The sequence below is a fragment of the Papio anubis genome, chromosome 11, assembly GCF_008728515.1.
Source record: "Papio anubis isolate 15944 chromosome 11, Panubis1.0, whole genome shotgun sequence".
In the NCBI taxonomy this organism is placed as follows: Eukaryota; Metazoa; Chordata; class Mammalia; order Primates; family Cercopithecidae; genus Papio; species Papio anubis.
This window is the reverse complement of record NC_044986.1, coordinates 42,878,377-42,899,867: the sequence shown is the minus strand read 5'-3', so window position 1 is coordinate 42,899,867 and position 21,491 is coordinate 42,878,377. Positions and strand designations below refer to the sequence as shown.

The window sequence follows — 21,491 nt, the reverse complement described above, 5'->3', positions numbered from 1 at the left end:
GAGAAAAATCAGAATATTTTTAATAGATGCCAAAAAGACATTTAATAAAGTTTAAAATCTCCTGATTTTTAAAATGACAACAGTAAAAACCCATGGCAAAATTAAAGTAGACAAATATTTTATGCGTACATATATATGTTCGTATGTGTCTATTTTTTGTGTATATTAAACATGATGGCTCCAAAAGCATTTTTGACTACCACTTGGCCAATTTGATGGATTAACCTACCCATTCCTTCTGTAAAACTGAGGCCAGTGCTGCTGAGCCCACACACCAAAAGTCTGCCACTTCCTTGTGTGCAGTTTGCTTTTGTCTTCACCCCACTTAAGTTTAGTCAGCTGTGTTTATTCACAAATCTGTTTATGCCAGCTGTATTTAGCATTTTATGTAAATTAATTTTTTAAATATGAAAATTGATGAACTATTGGGGGCAAATGAAGAATTCCCAGGAAAACTAAGTCAACACTTTGGAAAGGTTTGGAAAAGAGTCATTACAAAGAACTGCTGTCAAATTAGGTGTGAGAAAGATAACAAATTTGGGGGTGATCAGTAAAAACATTGGATTGCTTCGCTAATGTCAAGTTCGTTTTCTGCTTTAAAGGGACTAGAATTCAAAAAAGATAACTTTGGATCTCTCGTCAATGTATCCATACTCCCAAGAACAGGCTTTGACCCTTCTTTAAAATTGGTACCCAAGTATACATTTATCTATTTTAAACTCAAAATGCTTACCAGGATGTATGTTCAATTTTTTGCGATGTCCCACCTTAATTTATGAATTAGTGACATACCAGCTACAGTTACCAGATACAGTAAGATTTTCATGTTACAGAAAGGAGGTAAAATTATTTGCAGATATGACTGTCTTGGAAAACTCGTGAAGTAAATGGGAAAAAAATAGAAATAAGGTGCCTTTCCGCTTATGTCCATGTACTACACATTTGTGTAGTATGTGTTTGCAGTTGTGCCTGCTTTCTATTCATACACGTTTATGCCATTGTTCACAATAGTAGGGCATGATGGCTGATCACCAGTGAATAGCAGAGGCAGGTTTCCTTCTCGTATTTACTTTTGTTAAAATGAACCACTGATTTAATGCTGCAAGATGACAATACCTCTGCCAAACCAAGATGAAGTTTGGCAGAGTGGCCAATTATGTATAAACACGCAAAAAACAGTTTTGATTAGTAACCTGTTATATAATTTTAAAAGATGACACTATTCACAAAGATGTAAATTACCAAGAAATGTGTAGGGCCTCTATAAAGAAAACTTAATGAAAGTAATAATAAAGGGAAAATAAAGAATACATGGAAAGAGACATTCTGTTTTCTTGAATGAGACAAATTGCAAATCAAATTCTCTCCCAAATTATGCATTTAACAAAATTTAAAATCAAAATGCCTATAAGTATTTTTTGTTTTCTTGTTTATGTATTTGGTCTTTGGACTTGGTATTCTGAAAGAGTAAATATGAGAACTGGAAATTTCAGAGAAAAATCTAATGGGAGGGACTTACAATGCTGAATATTACAGAGTATAACAAAACTAGTACTGTAATTAGAACTAATTGGTGCAGAAATTCAGAACAGTGAAAAGAGCAGGAAGTCCAAGATCACACTTAAGATATAAGAAGAAATGATGGATTGATTGTTCAGTAAGTGATACTGAAATGATTGGTTATCTATTTGGGAGAGGCAGTACAGCATACCAGTTAAGTGCATAGGGGAAAGAAAAACTAAATGCATTAAAAACCCAACTTGCTAGTACTCATTAGCTATGACCTTGGGCAAATTATGTAACCTCTCTGTGCCTCACTTCATCTGTTCTCCCTACCTGTGACATTATTGCAAAGGTTAAATAGGTTAATATTTGTAGAAGGCTTACTTTGGACAGGGCCTATCATATAAAATGTACCAACTACGGCCAGGTGCCATGGCTTACCCTTGTAATCCCAGCCCTTCGGGAGGCCAAAGAGGGCAGATCACTTGAGGTCAAGAGTTCAAAACCAGCCTGGCCAACATGACAAAACCTCGTCTCTACTAAAAATATAAAATTAGCCAGGTGTGGTGGCACACACCTGTAATTCCTGGTACTCGGGAGGCTGAGGCAGGAAAATTGCTTGAGCCGGGGAAGTGGAGGTTGCAGTGAGCCTAGATCGCGCCACCGCACTCCAGCCTGGGCAACAGAGTGAGACTGTCTAAAAAAGAGAAAGTACCAACTATTTTATTATTTATTACTTGGTTATATTAATTTAAATATTGAAGTGTCAGCTATTATTTAGGAAAAAACTAAGTCAAATCTCTATCTCACACCCAATACATACCCATAGTGAATCCAGGTAGATTAAAGTTTTAAATTCTTTAAAAAACTTGTAAAATACTACAGGAAAATATAAGTTAATTAAAAATTTGATAATCTTGGGTTGGAATAGACCTGCTAAGCATGGTCATCAAAGCCAGAAAACAAAGTTTGATTGATTTGTCTCTACATAACAACAACTGGGAAAGTACATTTACAATGCATATTCCAGGAATGTTTAATATGCTTAGCTTTTAAGAATTTTTTCTTTTCTTTTTTTTTTTTAAATACCCGGCATGACATGCTGTTAGCATCCACACAGATCCCCATTCCCAGGGTGGTGTATCTATTTTGCTGGTGCTTCAGATGTTGGATACTAATGACTTCTCTTCACCCTTTTCCAGAGGATTGTCCTGGGCTGATGAGAGTCACTTTACCTGGAGATACCTGGGAAGTTTTGTCTCCTCTGAGGTTGGCCCATGGCCAGTGACTGATGCAGGGCATTACAGCCCAGCCCACTGGCCTCGGTGGTGGTACAATTTATGCTCCTGAGCACCCCATGGGATTACGCTGAGTGTAGATTTCTCCTGAAACCACATATTTGCCTCTTCTGCCCTGTTCTGTTTTTTCTCATTCCCTTGCAGAGGACTCTCAGTAAGTCACTTGCACAAGAATCCTAATTTGAAACACTGCTTCCGGGAGACTTGACTTAGAAAATTGGACAAATAAAGTTGATTTTTTTTAAATGTCCAGTAACATGACGATGCTGAACTTTCCTAGTCATTTAAGGGAAAATCACCACAAATATATCTGGCTGATCCGGTTGAAAGTTAAAAGAAAGGAAGATTTATAAATCACCACAAATATATCTGGCTGATCAGGTTGAAAGTTAAAAGAAAAGAAGATTTATAAAGTGGGTATTTTCAAGGTTGAGGGGAAAGGCAATAACATTGTGGAGGGAGATATAATTTGATGCAAGTCTTATACTTTTTATGTCAATTTATTCTTCAGAAATAAATGGTTAATTATAAAGGGTGGATGGATAAGGATATTCACTGCAACAATGTCTAAAATAATGTGAAAATGGAAACAACCTAAATACCCAATAATAACAGGATTAAATAATCCATTGTACATTAAAACAAAAGAATACTGTCTATAAAGACGTCTAGAATAAGTTGTTCGGTTGAAAAAGATGTAAAGCTAAATACACAATACCCATAATGTGCACAGAAATAATCAGAATGTCATGAAACCAGGATTATTGGTGATGTGTTGCTTCCTTTGTTGTTCATTTCTGTATTGGCATAATCAGTATTGGGTGTTCAAAAGTAGAGGGAAGGTAGTATGACAGATGTTATGACATGGGGAAAAAGCAAGGTACAACAAGAAGACACCTAGGGGAAACTAATAGAATCTAAGGACTCAAGGATGGCTTCCTGGAGGAAATACAGCTAGACCAAAGGGGAGGAATGAGGAGAAGTGATGCGATGGGGCGGAGTGGGCTGTAGTGGGAAGAAGAGACTTCCAGGGAGCTGGCACAGTATGTGAAAACAGTAAAGCAAGTGCCTGGATTTTTTAAGGAACTGAAAATTTAGTTGAGTTGAAATTTAGAGTTTGGCTAGGAAAGTAATGAGAGATAAGAATAAAGAGTTAACAGCAGCCAGATTTTAAGGATTTTATAAGACATTTTTAGGAGTTTTTATTTAATCCTGAGGGAAATGTGAAGCCATCGAAGGGTTGAAAGAGGAGAGTGAGTTGATCAGCATTGCATTTTAGAAAAATCACTCTGGCTGCAACTTGAAAAACGTTCTGGAGGTAAGCAAGCCTGGAGGCCAGGAGCTTGGGAGGACTGTTTGAGTGATCCAGATGAGAAGTAATGGTGACCTGAACTAAGGCAGAGGCACCTAGGATTGGAAGACACAGACAGATCACAGCACTACTTACGTAGTATACTTGGTAAGACCTGGTGGTTGATTGAAAGAGAATGGTGAGGGAAAGAAGGTCAAAAACAACTAGGACTCTCCATTGGCCAGTGTGATGTGCCCTTCACTGGAGAGCAAACACAAAATGAAAGATTGTGGACAAAGAAAGAGTTGAGTCAGTGGGAAGGCAAGGAGAGAACCTTAATTTAAAAAGAAAAAACGACTGTGATTAAAAACGTGAATATTTCCCCCAACGTCTTTATCTTTTCCATTAGCAGAGATAACTAAGAGTTGGTCTTACTCTAATGGGATTTATTCTGTATTGTCCCTCATGCCCTCTAACTAGTTATTAGTGCAAATAGTTATATGTGGCAACACAAAAAAATAACTCTTTATTCTCTTCTCTCATGTACCTTCCATGAGGTACTCTTTAGCAGAGTGGATTTGAGGCAGATACCATAAAGAAAAGTTGGTCACATGGTGGTAACACATTGAAGTTATGCCACATCAGCACTAGCAGGAGAAATGTCTGTATTGTAGGTGCTTCACTTGGAAGAAATTGGAGGACCTTGAGCCTTAAAAGTCTGACAAACTTAAGCCAGGACCCCTGTGGGGAAGGTAGATGGGTGGACAAACAGGATTGGGAGTCAAAGAGATAACAATGAAATCCCCACTGCCTGCGGGAGGTGGACTCCCTGGATTGGTAAAACACTAGATAGAAAAGTCACAAAAATATTTCAAACCATTCTCACAACTCTATATGTGTCTATGACCAGACACCTGAAAGACCTTCTGGTTACGGACTATGCATATACACTCTTCCAGATGGTTAGAGGCATATCTAAGAGGTTAACATATATGATCTTGTCCAAAATGGGTCTCTTGGTTCTAGTGTTTCACATCAGACTTCATTGGCTTTCATGTATTTCCACAAGGGCCAAACATTTCTCATATATTTGCTGTATTCCAGAAAGCAGTGTTCCTGCTACCTGGAACACTTGTTGCTTGAATAACTTCTGTTTATCTTTCAGACAAACCCTAAAGGTTACCACCTCAAAGAAGTCTTTATGGAAGCCTCATCATCTTAGACACTCACAGCACTCTGTATTGTTTCCTTCATTGCATTTACTACAGATGGATACTATGCACTTATGCCTCACTTAACAACAGGGATACATTCTGAACGGTGCATTATTAGATGATTTTGTTGTGTGAACATCACAGAGTGTTACTTACAGAAGTCTAAATGATACGGCCTACTACACACCTAGGCTATATGAGCAATACAGCCTATTGCCCCTAGGCTACAAACTTGTACAACACGTCACTGTACTGAATACTGTAGGCAACTATAACACAATGGCAAGTGTTTTGTGTCTCTAAACAAACAGAAAAGGTAATGCACTGTACTATGATGTTACAGCAGCTAGGATGTCGCTATCAATAGAAATTTTTCAGCTTCATTTTAATTTTATGGGACCACCCTTGTATATGTGGTCCATTGTTGACGAAACATCATTCTGTGTCACATGACTATATATTTATTCCTTATTATTCCTTTAATATTCAGCTCTTCCAGGAGGGCATGTCAGGGACAATCTCTTTTTCTCACCACAGGTCTTAGGGCCTGGCCTAGCACCTGGCCAAGAACTACTAGCATACTTTCTTTTATTGTGCTTCAATTTATTGTGCTTTGCAAATATCGAATTTTTTACAAATTGAAGGTTTGTGCCACCTCTGTAAACAGCAAGTCTATTGGTGCCATTTTTTCAGTCATGTGCCTGTTTTCTGTCTCTCTCATGTTGCATTTTGGTAATTTTCACAATATTAAAAACTTTTTCATTATTATTATATGTGTTTTGTTGGTTAGTGTTCTTTGATTTTACTATTATAACTTTTAGGTAGCCACAAATTGCACTCATATCGGACAGTGAACTTAATCCATGAATGTTGTGCGTGTTCTGACTCCTCCACCGACCAGCTTTGCCCATTTCCCTCCCTCTCTCCAGGCCTCCCCATTCCTTGAAACAAGACAATATTGAAATTAGGCCAATTAATAACCCTACAATGGCCTCTAAGTGTTCAAGTGAAAGGAAGAGCCACACATCTCTCACTCTCAATCAAAAACTAGAAATGATTAACCTTATTGAGAAAAGCATGTAGAAAGCCAAAATAGGCTGAAAACTATGTCTCTCAAGTTGTGAGTGCAAAGGAAAAGTTCTTGAAGGAAATTAAAGCTGCTACTCCAGTGAACACACAAATGATAACAAAGCAAAACAGCCCTATTGCTGAATGGAGAAAGTTTTTGTGGTCTGGATAGAACACCAAACCAGTTATAATAATGCCTTAATCCAAAGCCTAATCCAGAGCAAGGCCCTAACTCTTCAATGCTATGAACGCTGAGAAGTGAGGAAGCTGCTGAAAAACAGTTGGAGAACTGCAGTGGAAGTTGGTTCATGAGATTTGAGGAAAGAAGTCATTTCTGTAACATAAAAGTGCAAGGTGAAGCACAAGTGGTGATAGAGAAGCTACAGCAAATTATCCAGAAGATCTAGCTAAAATAACTGATTAACATGGCTACACTAAGCAACAGATTTTCAATGTAGATGAAACAGCCTTCTATTGGAAGACGCCCTATAGGACTTTGATAGCTACAGAGGAGAAGTCAGTGCCTGGCTTCAAAGCTTCAGAGCTTTGACTCCCTTGTTAGTGGGTGATTTTAAGTTGAAACCAATGCTTATTGACCATTCTGAAAATCCTAGGATTGTTAAGAATTATGCTAAATCTACTTTGCCTGTACTCTATAAATTGGACCACAAAGCCTTGGTGATAGCACATCTTTTTACATCATGATTTATTGAGTATTTTAAGCCCATCATTGAAACCTACTGTTCAGGAAAAAAAAAAAAAATATTGCTTTCACAACATTACTGCTCATTGAAAATGCACCTGGTCACCCACGATTTCTGATGGAGATGTGCATCTGATGAGGATGTACAAGGAGATGAATGTTATTCTCATACCTGCTTACACAACATCCATTCTGTAGCCCATGGATCAAGGAGTCATTTTGAATCAAGTCTTATTAAGAAACACATTTCATAAGGCTGTATGCCATAGATAACGATTCCTTTGATGGATCTGGTCAAAGTAAATTCAAAACCTTCTGGAAAGGATTCACCATGCTAGATGCCACTAAGAACATTCGTGGGTCATTGGAGGAAGTAAAAATATCATTAACCGGAATTTGGAAGAAGTTAATTCCACACTGTGTGGATGACTTGGAGGGGTTCAAGACTTCAGTGGAGTAAGTAACTGTTGATGTGGTGGAAATAGCAAGAAAACTAGAAATGGAGCCTGAACATGTGACTGAATTGTTGCAATCTTGTGATAAAACTTGAACAGCTGAGGAGTTGCTTCCTATGGAAGAGCAAAGAAAGTGGTTTCTTGAGATAGAATCTACTCCTAGTGAAGATGCTGTCAACATTGTTGAAATGACAAAAAAAAAAAAAAAAAGGATTTTGAATATTACATCAACTTAGTTGATAAAGCAGTAACAGGGTTTGAGAGGATGTACTCAATTTTGAAAGATGTTCTATTGATAGTAACATGCTATCAAATAGCATCAGATGCTACAGATAAATCTTTTATGAAAGAGTTAATTGATGTGGTAAGCTCATTGTTGTCTTCTTTTAATAAATTGACGCAGCCACCCGAATCTTCATCAACTACCACCCTCATCAGTCAGCAGCCATCTACATGGAGGGAAGACCCTCCACCAGTAAAAAGATTATGACTCACTGAAGGCTCGGATGATCGTTAGCATTTTTTTTAAGCAATAAAGTATTTTTAAGTTAAGGTATGTGCAATGTTTTTTAGATATCGTGCTATAGCACAATTATTAAATCACAGAATAAAGTAAACATGACTTTTGTATGCACTAGAAAACCAGAAAAATTGTGACTCACTTTATTGTGATATTAGTTTTATTGTGGTGGTCTGGAGGTCAAAAATCATGGACCTGTGTGTTCTCTCCTGGGAGGTCTTTGACACTGCCAGCCCCTGTCCACAAGAATTGTTAAATCTCTAGTTAATTTGCATTTTTCTAATGATCAGTGATCTTGAGCTTTCTTCTCCAGATGTTTGTTGGCCGCATGAATGTCTTCTTTTGAGAAGTGTCTGTTCATGTCCTTTGCCCGCTTTTTTGATGGGGTTGTTTTTTCTTGTAAATTTAAGTTCCTTGTAGATTCTGGATATTAAAGCTTCGTCAGATGGATAGAGTCTGAATGGCAATTATTAAAAAGTCAAGAAATAACAGATGCTGGCAAGATTACAGAAAAATAGGAACACTTTTATACTGTTGATGGGAATGTAAATTAGTTCATCCATTGTGGAAAATGGTGTGGTGATTCCTCAAAGATCTAGAACCAGAAATACCATTTGACCTAGCAATCCCATTATTGGGTATATAACCAAAGGAATATGAATAATTCTATTACAAAGATACATGCATGCATATGTTTATTGCAGCACTATTCACAATTGCAAAGACATGGAACCAACCCAAATGCCCATCAATAATAGACTGCATGAAGAAAATGTGGTAGATATACACCATGGAATACCATGCAGCCATAAAAAGAATGAGATCATGTCCTTTGCAGGGACATGGATGGAGCTAGAGGCCATTATTCTTAGCAAATTAACACAGGAGCAGAAAACCAAACACCACATGTTCTCACTTATAAGTGGGAGCTGAACAATGAGAACACATGGACACAGGGAGGGGAACAAAACACACTGGGACCTGTAGAAGGGTGGGGTGGGAGGAGGGAGAGCATTAGGGAAAATAGCTAATGCATGCTGGGCTTAATACCTAAGTGACGGGTTGGTAGCTGCAGCAAACCACCTTGGCACACATTTACCTGTGTAACACCCCTGCACATACTGCACATGTACCCCAGACCTTAAAATTTAAATTAAAAAAAAAAAATCACTCGTTAAGCCCTGATGGGAACTTCTTAAGGAATGCGGGTTTACCATGCAGAAATCATTCTGACCACCAGGGGTCTCTTTCTACACATCACTGGGACTGAAGGCTCGCTAGAATTCCTTTGTGTCTTTACGGCTCTCAGCCTAGTTGCTGAGTGTGGTGGTGGCATTTCGTGGCCTGTCACCTGGGAGCTTATCAGAAAAGCAGAATCTCAGGCCCCACCTGAGACCAGCTGAATCAGAAATCTGCATTTTAACCAGATCCCCAGGTGATCTGTATACATATTAAATACTGGGAGTGCTGTTGTATGGGACATTTCTAATCCGCAAAACTTGGAAAACAATGGGAGAAAACCCCTCCTATAGAGCTTTTTTTCACATAGGACATTTCCACCACACTTATAGAAGGATTTAGAGGTTTAGAGTTTGCTTGCTTTTATTATGAATATAAAATGTACATACAATACAATATACATTTACACATTTACAGTTTGCATTTCCTTTCATCTTTTTTGAGCAAATTCAATTTTGCATGTCCCAGTTTGCCGCTCCTTCCACTGCCTTGCACTTACACTCATGACGTTCTCTTCACCTGGGTACTCTGTGTACTTGGTTAAAAAAAAAAAAAATCCTGCCTGGGGGTAAAATAGCTGGCTTCACTGTCCTTTTCACAGAATCACTTTCCTTCCATTGTTTCCTTTCCTGTCCCTACATGCCTTCCCTTGCTTCATTCAAACTTCTGCATTAAAAATTCAGGAGAAAAGAGGGCTGCAATAATCAGCCCTCTCTTAGAAACTCTTACATAAGCGAATGACACGTAAGTAGGCACTTGAACTTTGCTCTTTCACCTGGTTTAAGAACTACCTATGGGAGGGCTCTGAAAGTGTTATATACAAATGAAGCTCTGGTCACCAAATGGATTATCATGAAGGTCTGAATATCAGTAGCGTGGTAGTAAATAAATAAACAGAAATACATAAAAATAAACAGAGTTTCACTAAAGGAAATTTAAACACATATAACCCTGTGCTTTCTCAAAACTTCATTAGGTACATCTTCACAACACGTTGATAAATAGAAACTAGATTTTATGGCTAGTGTCTCTTCTCTTGGGCCATGCCTTCAAAATACCAGTGAACGTTTACTGATCAAAGAGTCTGTCGTTTCCCTCAGAATGTAGCTATGCGAGAGGTCTTGTAGGAGTTCTCTTTGAGGCTATCGAATATTGCTTTGGTTCCATTCTGCCAGTGTAGCACCAGATCCATCGGCGTCTTCCCAGCCTAATCAAATGAGACAAGGAAACTTGACTTTCAGGTGGGTGACATCTGTAAATTCACATTCTCTGTGTGTGTTTCATGAGGTAAGGATTAGGTATATAACAGTGTTTTACAGTTTCCACTAGTGATCTGCAGTTTGTACTCAAACCAGCCCTTCACTGTTTCTCAGAGGGATGCTTTTGCCATTTTAGAGTAGAAATCTTTTTCACGTGGGACCATTCCAGGTATTGGTAAAATCCATTGTCCCTAGATACTAAGTGTCAAGAGCACCTCAAGTCATTTTGAAATTTATAAAATGCCTCCATATATCTTCCAGTATCCTGTGGAATGGGTTCCCGGAGGTGGCAGCATCCCTCTTGGACCAAGAATCAATGCCTATCCATTTGAATGATAGTTCTTTGATTGATAAGAAATGGTGGTAAATGAGCTGCATCAATAACTTGGCTTAAGTACTCAGGTACTGCTTGGGTACTATTACTGTTCCTGGGAGCAGATTTTTCAGAACTTGTCAGAATTTTCAATGAACTCTCCCAGGAAATTTGTTTTTCTTGGAGTTGATGGCAATGACATGTGTGAACAAATCATTTTTGAGACGAAATTTTGATTTCCCTTGTGCACATGTCTCAAGATTTAAAAATATTAAAACCATATCATCTCTCAATTCTTATCTATAGATCTGAGAAGTCCTAATTTTTTCCATCTCTATTCATTGAGAAGTTTCTTTTTAACCCAGTGACTACAAATTGGCAGCTTTGAGATGCAAACCAGAATAGAGACCTGTTTTGTTTTGACCCAAACAGAACTTAGATTTTTGTTAAGATTAGTATGAATTGGCAACAATTGGAAACCAAGAGATTTCCCAACTGGATTTGTGACTTCTATGAAAAAATTAGAAGAGTTAACAACATGGTACCCATGGTTCTACAGAGCAACATAGACTGGGTTGGGGAAGGGCCACCTTTAAAAGAGTTATGTGCACAGACCCTGACAACCACACATTGAAGTCACTTATGCCATTTGCCTGGCACAGTGAGGTCAGCCTGCAGTCAGATTACGCAATCTGTAGGTATTTAAATTAGGGGCCCTATAACTTTCATTTTGGAACTTCCCCACCTTTGTAGTGTCTTTCTCTAGGAACAGTCATCAGTAGACATGAATATAGAGTTTTGGATAATGAGAAAATATTGTATGCTGCTCCCGATCTCCTTTACATGGTATCAATAGGTTATTGATCTTTGGGGAAAACATCAATCCATTGGGTCAATGACATTAATAGTTCCATAAACCTGATGCTAAGATCTAACTGATAATTCAGAGCCCTATTTGTATATTCTGGGCTACTCTTCCAAAAATTCCTTGCACTTCTCTCCATTGAAATTTATATCGTGATTTTTCTGGCTACTTACACAGTCTCCCTAAAGCTGTATGCTGCCATTTGTCTCTGCTGGTAGTGTCTGACTGCCTGAAAAAAACTCTTCACATTTTCTGCAGCTTTCAAGATTTCATTGAACCTGCTCTTTTTCTGATAGTTTAAAAAAATTACTAGATAAGATCAATTCCAATATCTAGACTGAGGGAGCCCTACTGTTAACACTTTCCCACTCCAAGTGATCTTCATTTATCACCATTCTTTGTGTCTGTCACCAAGCCAGATTTTTTTTTAAACGGTAAAATATTCTTCTCAGTCTTTGCAACACAAATAAGGGGAGAAAATTATTTGCATTTATATGATGACTGAGTTTCCCTCCCCCCCCCCCTTTTTTGTAAAGTGATTCTTCAAAAGCTTCTTTAAATTTATTTCTTCAGAAATTTATACCTGTTCCTCTGGGCAATATTTTTTAAGCTTATATTAGATGGTGTTTGTCTGGAAATTGAGACCATGAGGAAAAGTTGGTTATGTTCCCTGCTTACAGATGAAGTTAAATTAATATGTACTTATACAAGAATTTTCAGGGCCTAAATATAGGAAATTATTTTGAGAGATGTGAAGACAAATCCAAGTGGAGAATGGATAGAAATTATCTGAAAAAAATACAGGCAAAAGCACAGCTACTCCTGGAAGAAAATGGTGACATTTCACATTGCTGTAAGGAGGAAAGGGACTTTCTGAATTACTCAGATTGGATATTGATTAACCTTAGTTCACTGCCTGCACTGACCCTTGTGGAATTTTAGGACATTTTGGAAATGGTGGATGCCTTTATTTCTAACTTCCTCAGCCCTTGCACAGACAGAAATGGCCAAGGCAGATTGGACTTCTAGGTGTTTGTGGGGATGAGCAAATTTTGACTATCTTTCATTTCCAAGACCAAATTGTAAAAGAATTATTATGCACTGTATCAGGCACTGAGGTCATAGAAGTATCTATGGCTTCCCCCATCTCTGGACTTGTGACCTGAGTCCTAACCAAGATAAACACTGTTCTTGGGGAAATGGGCAGGGGCATTTAGACCATCGAAGACCCCTCAAATGCTGCCACTGTGGGAGTCGTTTCACCTATTTAAGAAATGCTCCTGGAAATTGGAAAGCTTGCAAGCGGTGTTTCTTGTTTCCAGTACTTACACAGTTCTTGATGTTGAGATCCGCGCCATACATAATCAGGAGTCTGATCATCTTATAGCGGTTCAGTCTCACCGCATCATGCAACGGGGTATCTCCTTCCTAGAGAAGCAGAGTCAACAGGTTCAGGCTGGGTCTGAGGCCAGGAAGTGGGTCCCGCAAGGGCACCCAGGCTTGGGAGAGTGATTCCAAATACAAAAGCAGTGAAGCTTTGGGAAACCCGAGCGTGTCCAGCTACTCACTCTGTCTTTGGCGTTGAGGTCTGCCTCACAGGCGATAAGATGCTCCGCGCACTCATAGTGGCCAGTCCTCACCGCCACATGCAGCGCTGTGCTGAGCAACTGGAAAATTGGAAAACGCTGCTGATTCGCTAGGAATGAGGACAGAGGCTGTCCCAGACCCCAAGACATGTGCGAGGTGGAGAAGTGGTCACTAGGGTGCCTGCGCACAGCATGGGCCTCCAGATGACTTTAATGGAGAGGCAAGGTTAGGAGATGAAGGAGTAGGGGAGGAGGACGGGCGAGTAGGGGAGAGGGAGGCGGGGGGAAGAATGTGAGAAGTGGAGAAGGGGGGGCAGGGAGGGGGAAGGGGTGAATGAAGGGAGAAGAAGAAGAAATACCTTATCTCGGGCGCTAATTTTTGCTCCTTTATTCAGTAACAATTTTAAAACATCCAGGTTTCCTCCACGGCTTGCCCAGTGGATGGCTGTGGATTCAAGCTACACCGGGACGGAAAAAGACCCAACAATGTGAAGGAGAATGTGGTCTGGGGAATTAGAATCTGGTTGCTAGGGCATCCGTGATAATACTGAGTTGTCCCCATCTAGATCGCCAATTCTAACTGGAGTCAAAGGTTCTTACCAAACGTGTTAGCTAAATTACGTGTGTGTGTGTGTGTGTGCGCATATGTGTGTCTTATTAGGAGGCTCTTAATAAATCTAATAATGTTTTAAAAGAATAAGAGCGACCATTTATTGAGACAGTTCTCATGCCAACATGGTGCTACACTCTAGACACCTTGATTCTTCCAGCAACATTTTGAGGTAGATGTTACTATGCACATTTTGCAGATAAGAAAAACCAGGTTCCAAAAAGTTCAAGTTTCTAGCCCAAGGAAACACAATTAATAAGAGGCAGAATACATAGTCCAACCCCCATCTGCCTGGAACTTCTAACTACTTTTGTCAAATGTACTCAAAAGTTCTAAACACGTGTATTTAAAAATTCTAGCAGAATAAAAGTTGTCCCTTCCAAAATATTTTAATCTGAATCTGTCACCTCATCTAGGGTCCCTGTCGCTCTTTCTCTATCTCTGTGGGTTTTCTGCTCTCATTTTTGCTAGCACAGCCTCTGTACCTCAACTATAGTCACTTGTGTCTACAGTTGTAACGTGTATAGTTACACCTGGGAGACCCTCTCCTCACTGATCTATGTGGTTGATATGCCCCTGGCCTTAATCCCACACTCAAGATTTTTAGTTTCCATGCAAACTTCATATTTTGTTTCTTTATTTTTTTTTCAAAGTGTTTATGTTTTGGATTCAATTTTGGCCAAGTCCTTTGGATTTCTTTGATATCCCGTTTCTGCTTTGCTATAAAGTCAAAATGAGCTGCATTTAAATACATAAAGAATTTTCCCAGCTCAATCTGCAGTTCATAAATTATGCTGCATACTGGTCTTTGTAGAAATCACAGTGATTGAATTATTGAGGTCTGAATAGCAGCTACTTTCCATAGATGCAATTCATTTCATATTCAGTCTAGCCCTAAATCTCATTGGTAACAATTGGCATCTATAATATAAAGTGTACAGCTAGAGAATTCATATATGTTGCTGGCAGCCAAGGGACCATGAGCAGGCTGTCCTGTGAACAATGGAGGGACAAGGCTGTTGAAAGGCAAGTGTCGAAAATGAATGACTAACTCACTGATGAGGATATTGAATTCAGTTGAACAGCTTTCACTTCCTTCTTTTCCCTAAAATATTCCTCTATTTTCAGTATGTATGGAAAATATTTTCACATGACCTACTCTCATCTCCCAACTTTTCTTTATTTGGAGAAATGAGCTTTTGCCTAGTTCTCTCAGATCAATTTTCAGTCCAATCAGTCCGGTTTTGCATTGGAGGTTTTCCGGAGCTTCATATAGTCTACTTCTTTTGGCTCATTCCCAAGCAAAGAAATATATTTACCATATCACGGAATTCGATCTGGGCTCCAGCTTCCATTAACTTCTCCACAATTGCCAAATGTCCTTCCAAGCATGCTCTATGAAGAGCTGTCCGTTTATACTGTCAGAACAGAGATTTTAAAAAGAGATAGCAATAAATATAAAAATGTGCATAAACCCTTTTAAGAGCTATGAAGCTGGAGATTCTGATGACCTAACTGATAGAAACTCAAGTGCTTCTTTATGAATAGAAATGTCAAAGTTAACTAAAGTTGCAGAATCAGAACAATTATCCTGCAACTAATATTTGAGCTTCCTTCAACATACATTTCTAAGGGCTCAAAGGCCTACGTTGAGGAATGTGAACTTAAAGGCTCAAAACTATCTAAATGCTGACGTCTCCCTTTCTTGTATCTTGCACCTTCCTTGTTCATGTAACATTACCATGCAGATCAGACAGTTTTCTTGTATCTGGGACTGTTGCTAGACTGACTATCAAAAAGTTTCCATTCATTTTTAGGAGAATGGGAGACACGTTTTTAGTTCAACTTCAGAAGCGATCCCCAATTTCATTTCATGGGGGAAAGAATACAAAAGGATTAGTGATTTCTGATAAATTGGCTTTATCTGAATGGGCGAATGGACTATTAGAGCTGGAACAACTTTAGGCATTATTTCACTCCAATGCCCCATGTTTACAGATAAGGAAACCACAGCCCAGAGGATGCAAATTAGCTGCTCAAAACCAAATAGCCAAGTAGTGGTACAACTGGCCCCTGAACTCCAGTCTCCAGATTTCCTATCTAGTGTTGACATGTTTGGTTTTAATCCAAGATGATGCTAATTATCTATCTCTAAAGGTGACTCTTTGGCCCACATTAAAATCTTATCACAAGGATCTAAGAAGTTAAAGAAAAACTGAAAAATCAGCCAGATGTATATGAGTGCAAAAGACAATACAATCCGTAGCACTGATCCAATATCTATTTATTTTTTGGACCACTGAACTCTCCTATTAGGCTCCTGGCACACACAGCAACAGCTGGGGAAACTGTTTCAGGTGGAAGGACTTTGGCATTATATTAGCAAGACTGCAGTAAAGCATAAGAAACATAAAATTAATGAGCTGGATTTTGCAGTGCTTTGCATGAGTCTTACCTCATCACAAACATCTGGGTTGTTCTTGTCTAACAAGAATTTTTCTACTACTGGCAGTTTATTCTCCAGAGCAGCCTTCAGAAACGTAGGCACATCCACAGGTTCCGTCTAAAGCCAAAAAATATAGATATATATACATAGCATGAGAGTTACCGTGAGCTTGCCAACATTCAATCAAACCCTCTACAGATATTTGCTCCCCTGTAGCACAATACTGGACATGTATTACTGGAAACCAAAAAAAGTCCTTACAATGATTTCAGGTTCTGGTTCCTTTACAATGGGAACTTTAGTTTTCCTGTATTTTTTCCTTTTCTTCAGTTGAATGATTATTTCAAGGTCTTCTAAATTTTCAAGCTTTGATCTTTGTTCTAGTTTTTTCTTTTTGAGCTAAAAAAGAAATTCGTATTTCAAAAATATGGTGAGTTCTACTGACAAGCATTCTGGTTGTGTCTAAACTAAATCTGCAAGGTCTGAGATAAACATGTGAACAGTTTGAGCAAAAACATTTTTTAAAAATTATATAAATCTTTGACTTCATTTTAGGGATTTCTTATTCAGATATTTATCTGGGAGTCTAATTTTCAGCTAATTGCCATCATCTTTACTTCGTTGCTTGTAGAATCAGCCCTTGCCTAACTGAGGACACAATCTGGTCTCTAAGTGATGACTTTGTAATTAATGCTGTAAACAAGCTCTAGATTTTTTAAGGATTTTTAAAATTATGCTCAAAACTTGGTTTAATTTTTGAGCATGATAAAAAAGAATCTAACAATAAATGTTAAGCTCTGAAATATCAATGTCATTCTCTTTCACTAGGCAGAGCCTTCTAAAACAGACTGTCCAGGTACCACAGCTAACTAAAGCAACTTTTATCTGTGTTAGTAATTAAGGAAAATTCACCCAGAAACACAGATTGTGTCAACACAGACAGCAGACAGTTAAACAATGATCCAAGGACCACAGACCATGTTATTGAGAAAAAGAGATCTCCCTTGCTTGGGATTAACTACATGGTGTGTAACATCAGGAATTCACTGGACATGTGTATCTTTCAATCAAAACATGGTCACAGCACATTTATTCATTGATTCAGAATTCAGAGGTCATAGTCTTGTCAAAGAATTATTCCCAAAACCTGTTCCATACAAGTTGCCTCTTTATGGGTTAGAATCTGGTAAAGAAACATCTTAATGATTGGGTTTGCTTCTCTCTTCTCCTTCCCTGGCATTTCCAATCCCTGCTCCAGCCCCAACATCCTACTAGTGGATTCCACAGATAGCTCTCACCTCTGCCTCTCGTTGTTTCTCGCTTTTCCACTGTTGCTCCCCCAGGGTCACAGGGTGGGCTGGAAGTGTCTTCAGATCCTCCTGCTTCTCTAAAGTAACAGCAGCCTCATACTCTCCATCTCTAAAATCCTCAGGAAGGAATTCCCCTGCCTCCCCGTTGCCATTCTTCTTCCCAGTGACCTATGAGGGAAGAAGATGGCAGCGTCAGAAGCAGCAGCCTTGTCCTGGGTCCTTCTTCACAGACAATGCTGCAGGAGGCTCTGGGTCCTTCTTTCCTGGGAACAGCCACCTTTGAGCAGTGCACTCTCAGATCTCAAGCTGCGACACATGCACGCTGCTACAAATGTCTCAGAATTAGCTTCAGGTGCTTGTCCTACTCTCTTGGTTAAATCGAAGCTTGGGTTAGGTTGACATATTTAAATCTACTTTTAATCTGCTTAATCACATTTCTTTTAGGAAAGTCACAAACCTTCTCTACTTAATTAAAACTCAACTTTAAGTACTTTTGTTGACGCTTCACCTTGTTGTAAAGTTTCCAGACTTACATTCTTGCAAGAAAACTTCTTGCCTAAGACATTTTGGTAACTACATGTGATTCCACACCGTAGTAATAAAACCAAAGGAGAAGATATTAAATAGGAAATATGCAGAGAATTCATTGCTGGTAGCTCCATTTTTTTTTCCCAATTTTACTTGTTTCATCACATCAACCTTTTTCCACATATGACATTTTCAGAGTTCCCTTGCATTATGCCTGAAAGCAAAGGGCATTTCCATTTTCAAACAAAAACCAAGATGAACCAGTTGTCAATTTATTAAATTAATGTATCTTACATACCAGTTCCTCTACTTTCAGTACCATCATGTTGGCTGAAGGAGTCTTGTATGTTTTTCTGTCGTGGAAGGAATCCCTGGAGTTGGCCCTGCTGGGCCCCTCCACACCGGTCAGCTTATATAGCTGGGGCCGGGTGAGATAATCTTCCAACCTGGGAACCCTAGTAACACCCCCGCCCCTACTAGGAGCCAACTCAGAGGCAGGTGAATTTTCATTCCAGACTCAGTGTCTGGGAAGCTGAAGAGGGAGGGGAGGACAAGCTAACCCCGCTGAATATGTGAATCAGGAAGAAATGTGAGAGGGCCATTCCTTTGGTGGTGATCACACCGCTCAGCAATGCAAGTCATCCTATTTGTCAAGAGGCAGGGGACAGCTGTCTGTTGACATTGCACCACATCACTGCCCTTTTTTTTCTTTGTCAGCTTTCATATGACTACCTATCAAGAAAATGTAGATGCCCTACATATCACACCCCAGTAATATCTTTCTGATAAGCAGACTTATCAACACTTCACTTAGGGGAAACTTGCCTCAGGACATCCTATTCCCTGGGTAAACAGCCTAAGGGGAAGGGATCTGGGCCCTAAGGGCACTTGTCTATATCTGTTTGGAATTCTTTGGAGTGATGTCTGGGGCTAAATAGGCCCCATGACATGCCACCTTACCATCATTATAAGAAATTGAAAGCATTCAGTAATGCACTTGTCTTTTATGATGTCACTGGCCATAATTAGCACATGACATGCTTACCGTGTTCTTAAACAGCATAATAATTGCAGCATTTTTTCTTCAAAATGGATCAGAGAGGTCAAGAAATAGAGTATATGAAACCAGCGATTGGCCAGGCACAGTGGCTCACACCTGTTATCCCAACACTTTGGGAGGCAGAGACAGGCAGATCGCTTGAGCTTAGGAGTTCAGTACTAGCCTGGGCAACATGGCAAAATTCCATCTCTACTAAAAATACTACATATATATATATGCACACACATACACACATACACACACACGCACACACACACATATGTGAAAAAAAATGGGACCATTTATTAGCAATGGCAGGACTCTGATTAGGTCATTGGGCTGAAGTTCTCAAATGCTATGGGGAAAAGAATCACCTGTGGGAGCTTGTCAGAAATACAGATCCCTGGGCCCCACTCCAGGGAATTCTGAGTCGATTTATGGTACTTATGGTAACTTGCAGGAATCATCTTGAATTCCAAAGCACCCAGATGATTCTGATGCATCAAGATTTGAGACATGTGGCCAGAGGGATGATGCACTTTGCTTCAGGAAGGGTTGAAAAAGATCTCTCTTTCTGGTTTCTAATCTTTGAGGTATAAATTATGTAAAAATACTGGGGTCTTTTTATAGTTTCAGGAAAAACTGGGTTTACTATCCTTAAGTTGTTTAAAATCTTACCTTTTTTTTTTTTCAGTAAAAGAAAGAAGAATGGGAGAAGGGAATTGTGAATGGAGAGGAGGGTTAATTAGGAAGTTATGTTTGATCTTTGTGTGTCTATTTCTCCCCAGACTTATCCAATCAACAAATGTGGCTGCCATTCTCCTCTTCCCCCTTGAATGCTCAGCCAGTTGATGGTGTTTCTGGAACTTTCAGAAGACATCGACTCCCCACCCCAAGACAAAACACTGACAAAGAGGGACCCACCCCCCCCAGTACCTCCTGCATCATATGTTCTGATCTCCTAATGTTCTATCTTAAAAGGGGGTTAATTAAAGGAAATCTCCTGGGCTTTTCTTTGAGATGGACACAGCTATCACTATTTTCTTTTTAATTTTTTTTCCTTTTTTCTTTATTATTTATTTATTTTTAATATATGGAATGTTTCACAAATTTGTGTGTCATTCTTGCACAGGGGCCATGCTAATCTTTGTATAGCTATTATTTTAGTATATGCCCTGCTGAAGCAAGCAGAGTCATTACTATTTTCATTGGTCTCTTCATCTAAGTCAGAAGTAGTCATGGACACTTTTTCTACCATTTCTTATGCCTTTTTGTTCCAGGCCTGACCCAGACTGGGGGAAGTATTAGGAGGAGAAGTCTTTAGGGGAAGGACTGTGGGATGTTTAAGGGTCTTGGATATGAAATCCTAGAGCTGTCCGTGCCCTCAAAGTTGGAGCAAGACTAATGCTCTCATTTTACAGAAAGGATGCTGAGGCACAGAAACGTTAAGTAACTTGCTGCAGATGCATAGCTAGTTGGTGAATGCTAGGTTGAAGAGTTTTTATTCCATGGAACGAAGCACACAATCATTGAGCCCAACAGATTTCCAAGGGCAAGTCTCACTTAGACCCACTCAGGATGCAACCAGAACTGATTAAAAGGCTCTTTACTGTTTCAATCACCTCAAAGAATGCAAGTGAAAGTGGGCAGGGAGGCTTACCAAGCCCTTTTCTTTCTCCAGTCATTTAATTGTCCCTTGAAACCTAGCTGATTCTAGAGAGAGGCTCCAGGAAGTCTTGAAGAAAACTTCGCACAGGATGACACTTGAAGATGACTTGACGGAATGAGCTGAACTTAAAGGAGCACGCTGGTGGATGCAAGGATGTCAGGGCTGGTGAAATCACTGCCAGTTCAACCTTTTCCCATGTTGATTCAGTTTGTCATAAAACATGAGAGGTACAGCTTGAGGATAAGTGGTCAGAAGATGTAAAAAGAATATGACAACAAATAAAGAAAAAAACATGAGAGAATCTGCTTTTTGAAAAGAGATTCTGGGCACCTTTAGCTCTCTAACAAAACAAAAACAACAACCATTGTATTTTCAAATCATTCTTATCTATCAAAGTTGAGAACAAAATTCCCCTGCCGGAGAGTTTTCTGTCATTTGTTTTTTAGGAGTATCCTTCCCATAAAAGTTCACCCAGTGGTGTAAATTCTGACATTTGTGTATTTGGCTTTATCATAGCCTCGATCCGGACATCATCTATCCTTACTCAGATGAATTAAAACAATAAAGGTCCTAGT

The 21,491-nt window shown here is 39.2% G+C and overlaps 1 protein-coding gene and 1 non-coding gene across 2 annotated transcripts; both read right to left on the bottom strand.

Annotated features, from left to right (window-relative positions):
* Window positions 1-9,628: 9,628 nt before the first annotated feature.
* Window positions 9,629-18,777, bottom strand: ANKRD1 (ankyrin repeat domain 1). The gene is made up of 9 exons (XM_003903984.3): window positions 18,507-18,777; window positions 17,669-17,848; window positions 16,632-16,769; window positions 16,380-16,487; window positions 15,244-15,342; window positions 13,674-13,772; window positions 13,297-13,395; window positions 13,058-13,156; window positions 9,629-10,498 (listed from the first exon to the last, which is right to left on the bottom strand). Exons 1-9 carry the CDS (start codon window positions 18,531-18,533, stop codon window positions 10,388-10,390), a joined length of 960 nt encoding a protein of 319 aa, XP_003904033.1. The 5' UTR covers window positions 18,534-18,777; the 3' UTR covers window positions 9,629-10,387.
* Window positions 18,778-20,334: 1,557 nt separating this feature from the next.
* Window positions 20,335-20,436, bottom strand: LOC116269557. Its single transcript, XR_004177183.1, has one exon. It is a non-coding gene; the product is annotated as a U6 spliceosomal RNA (small nuclear RNA).
* Window positions 20,437-21,491: the final 1,055 nt, after the last annotated feature.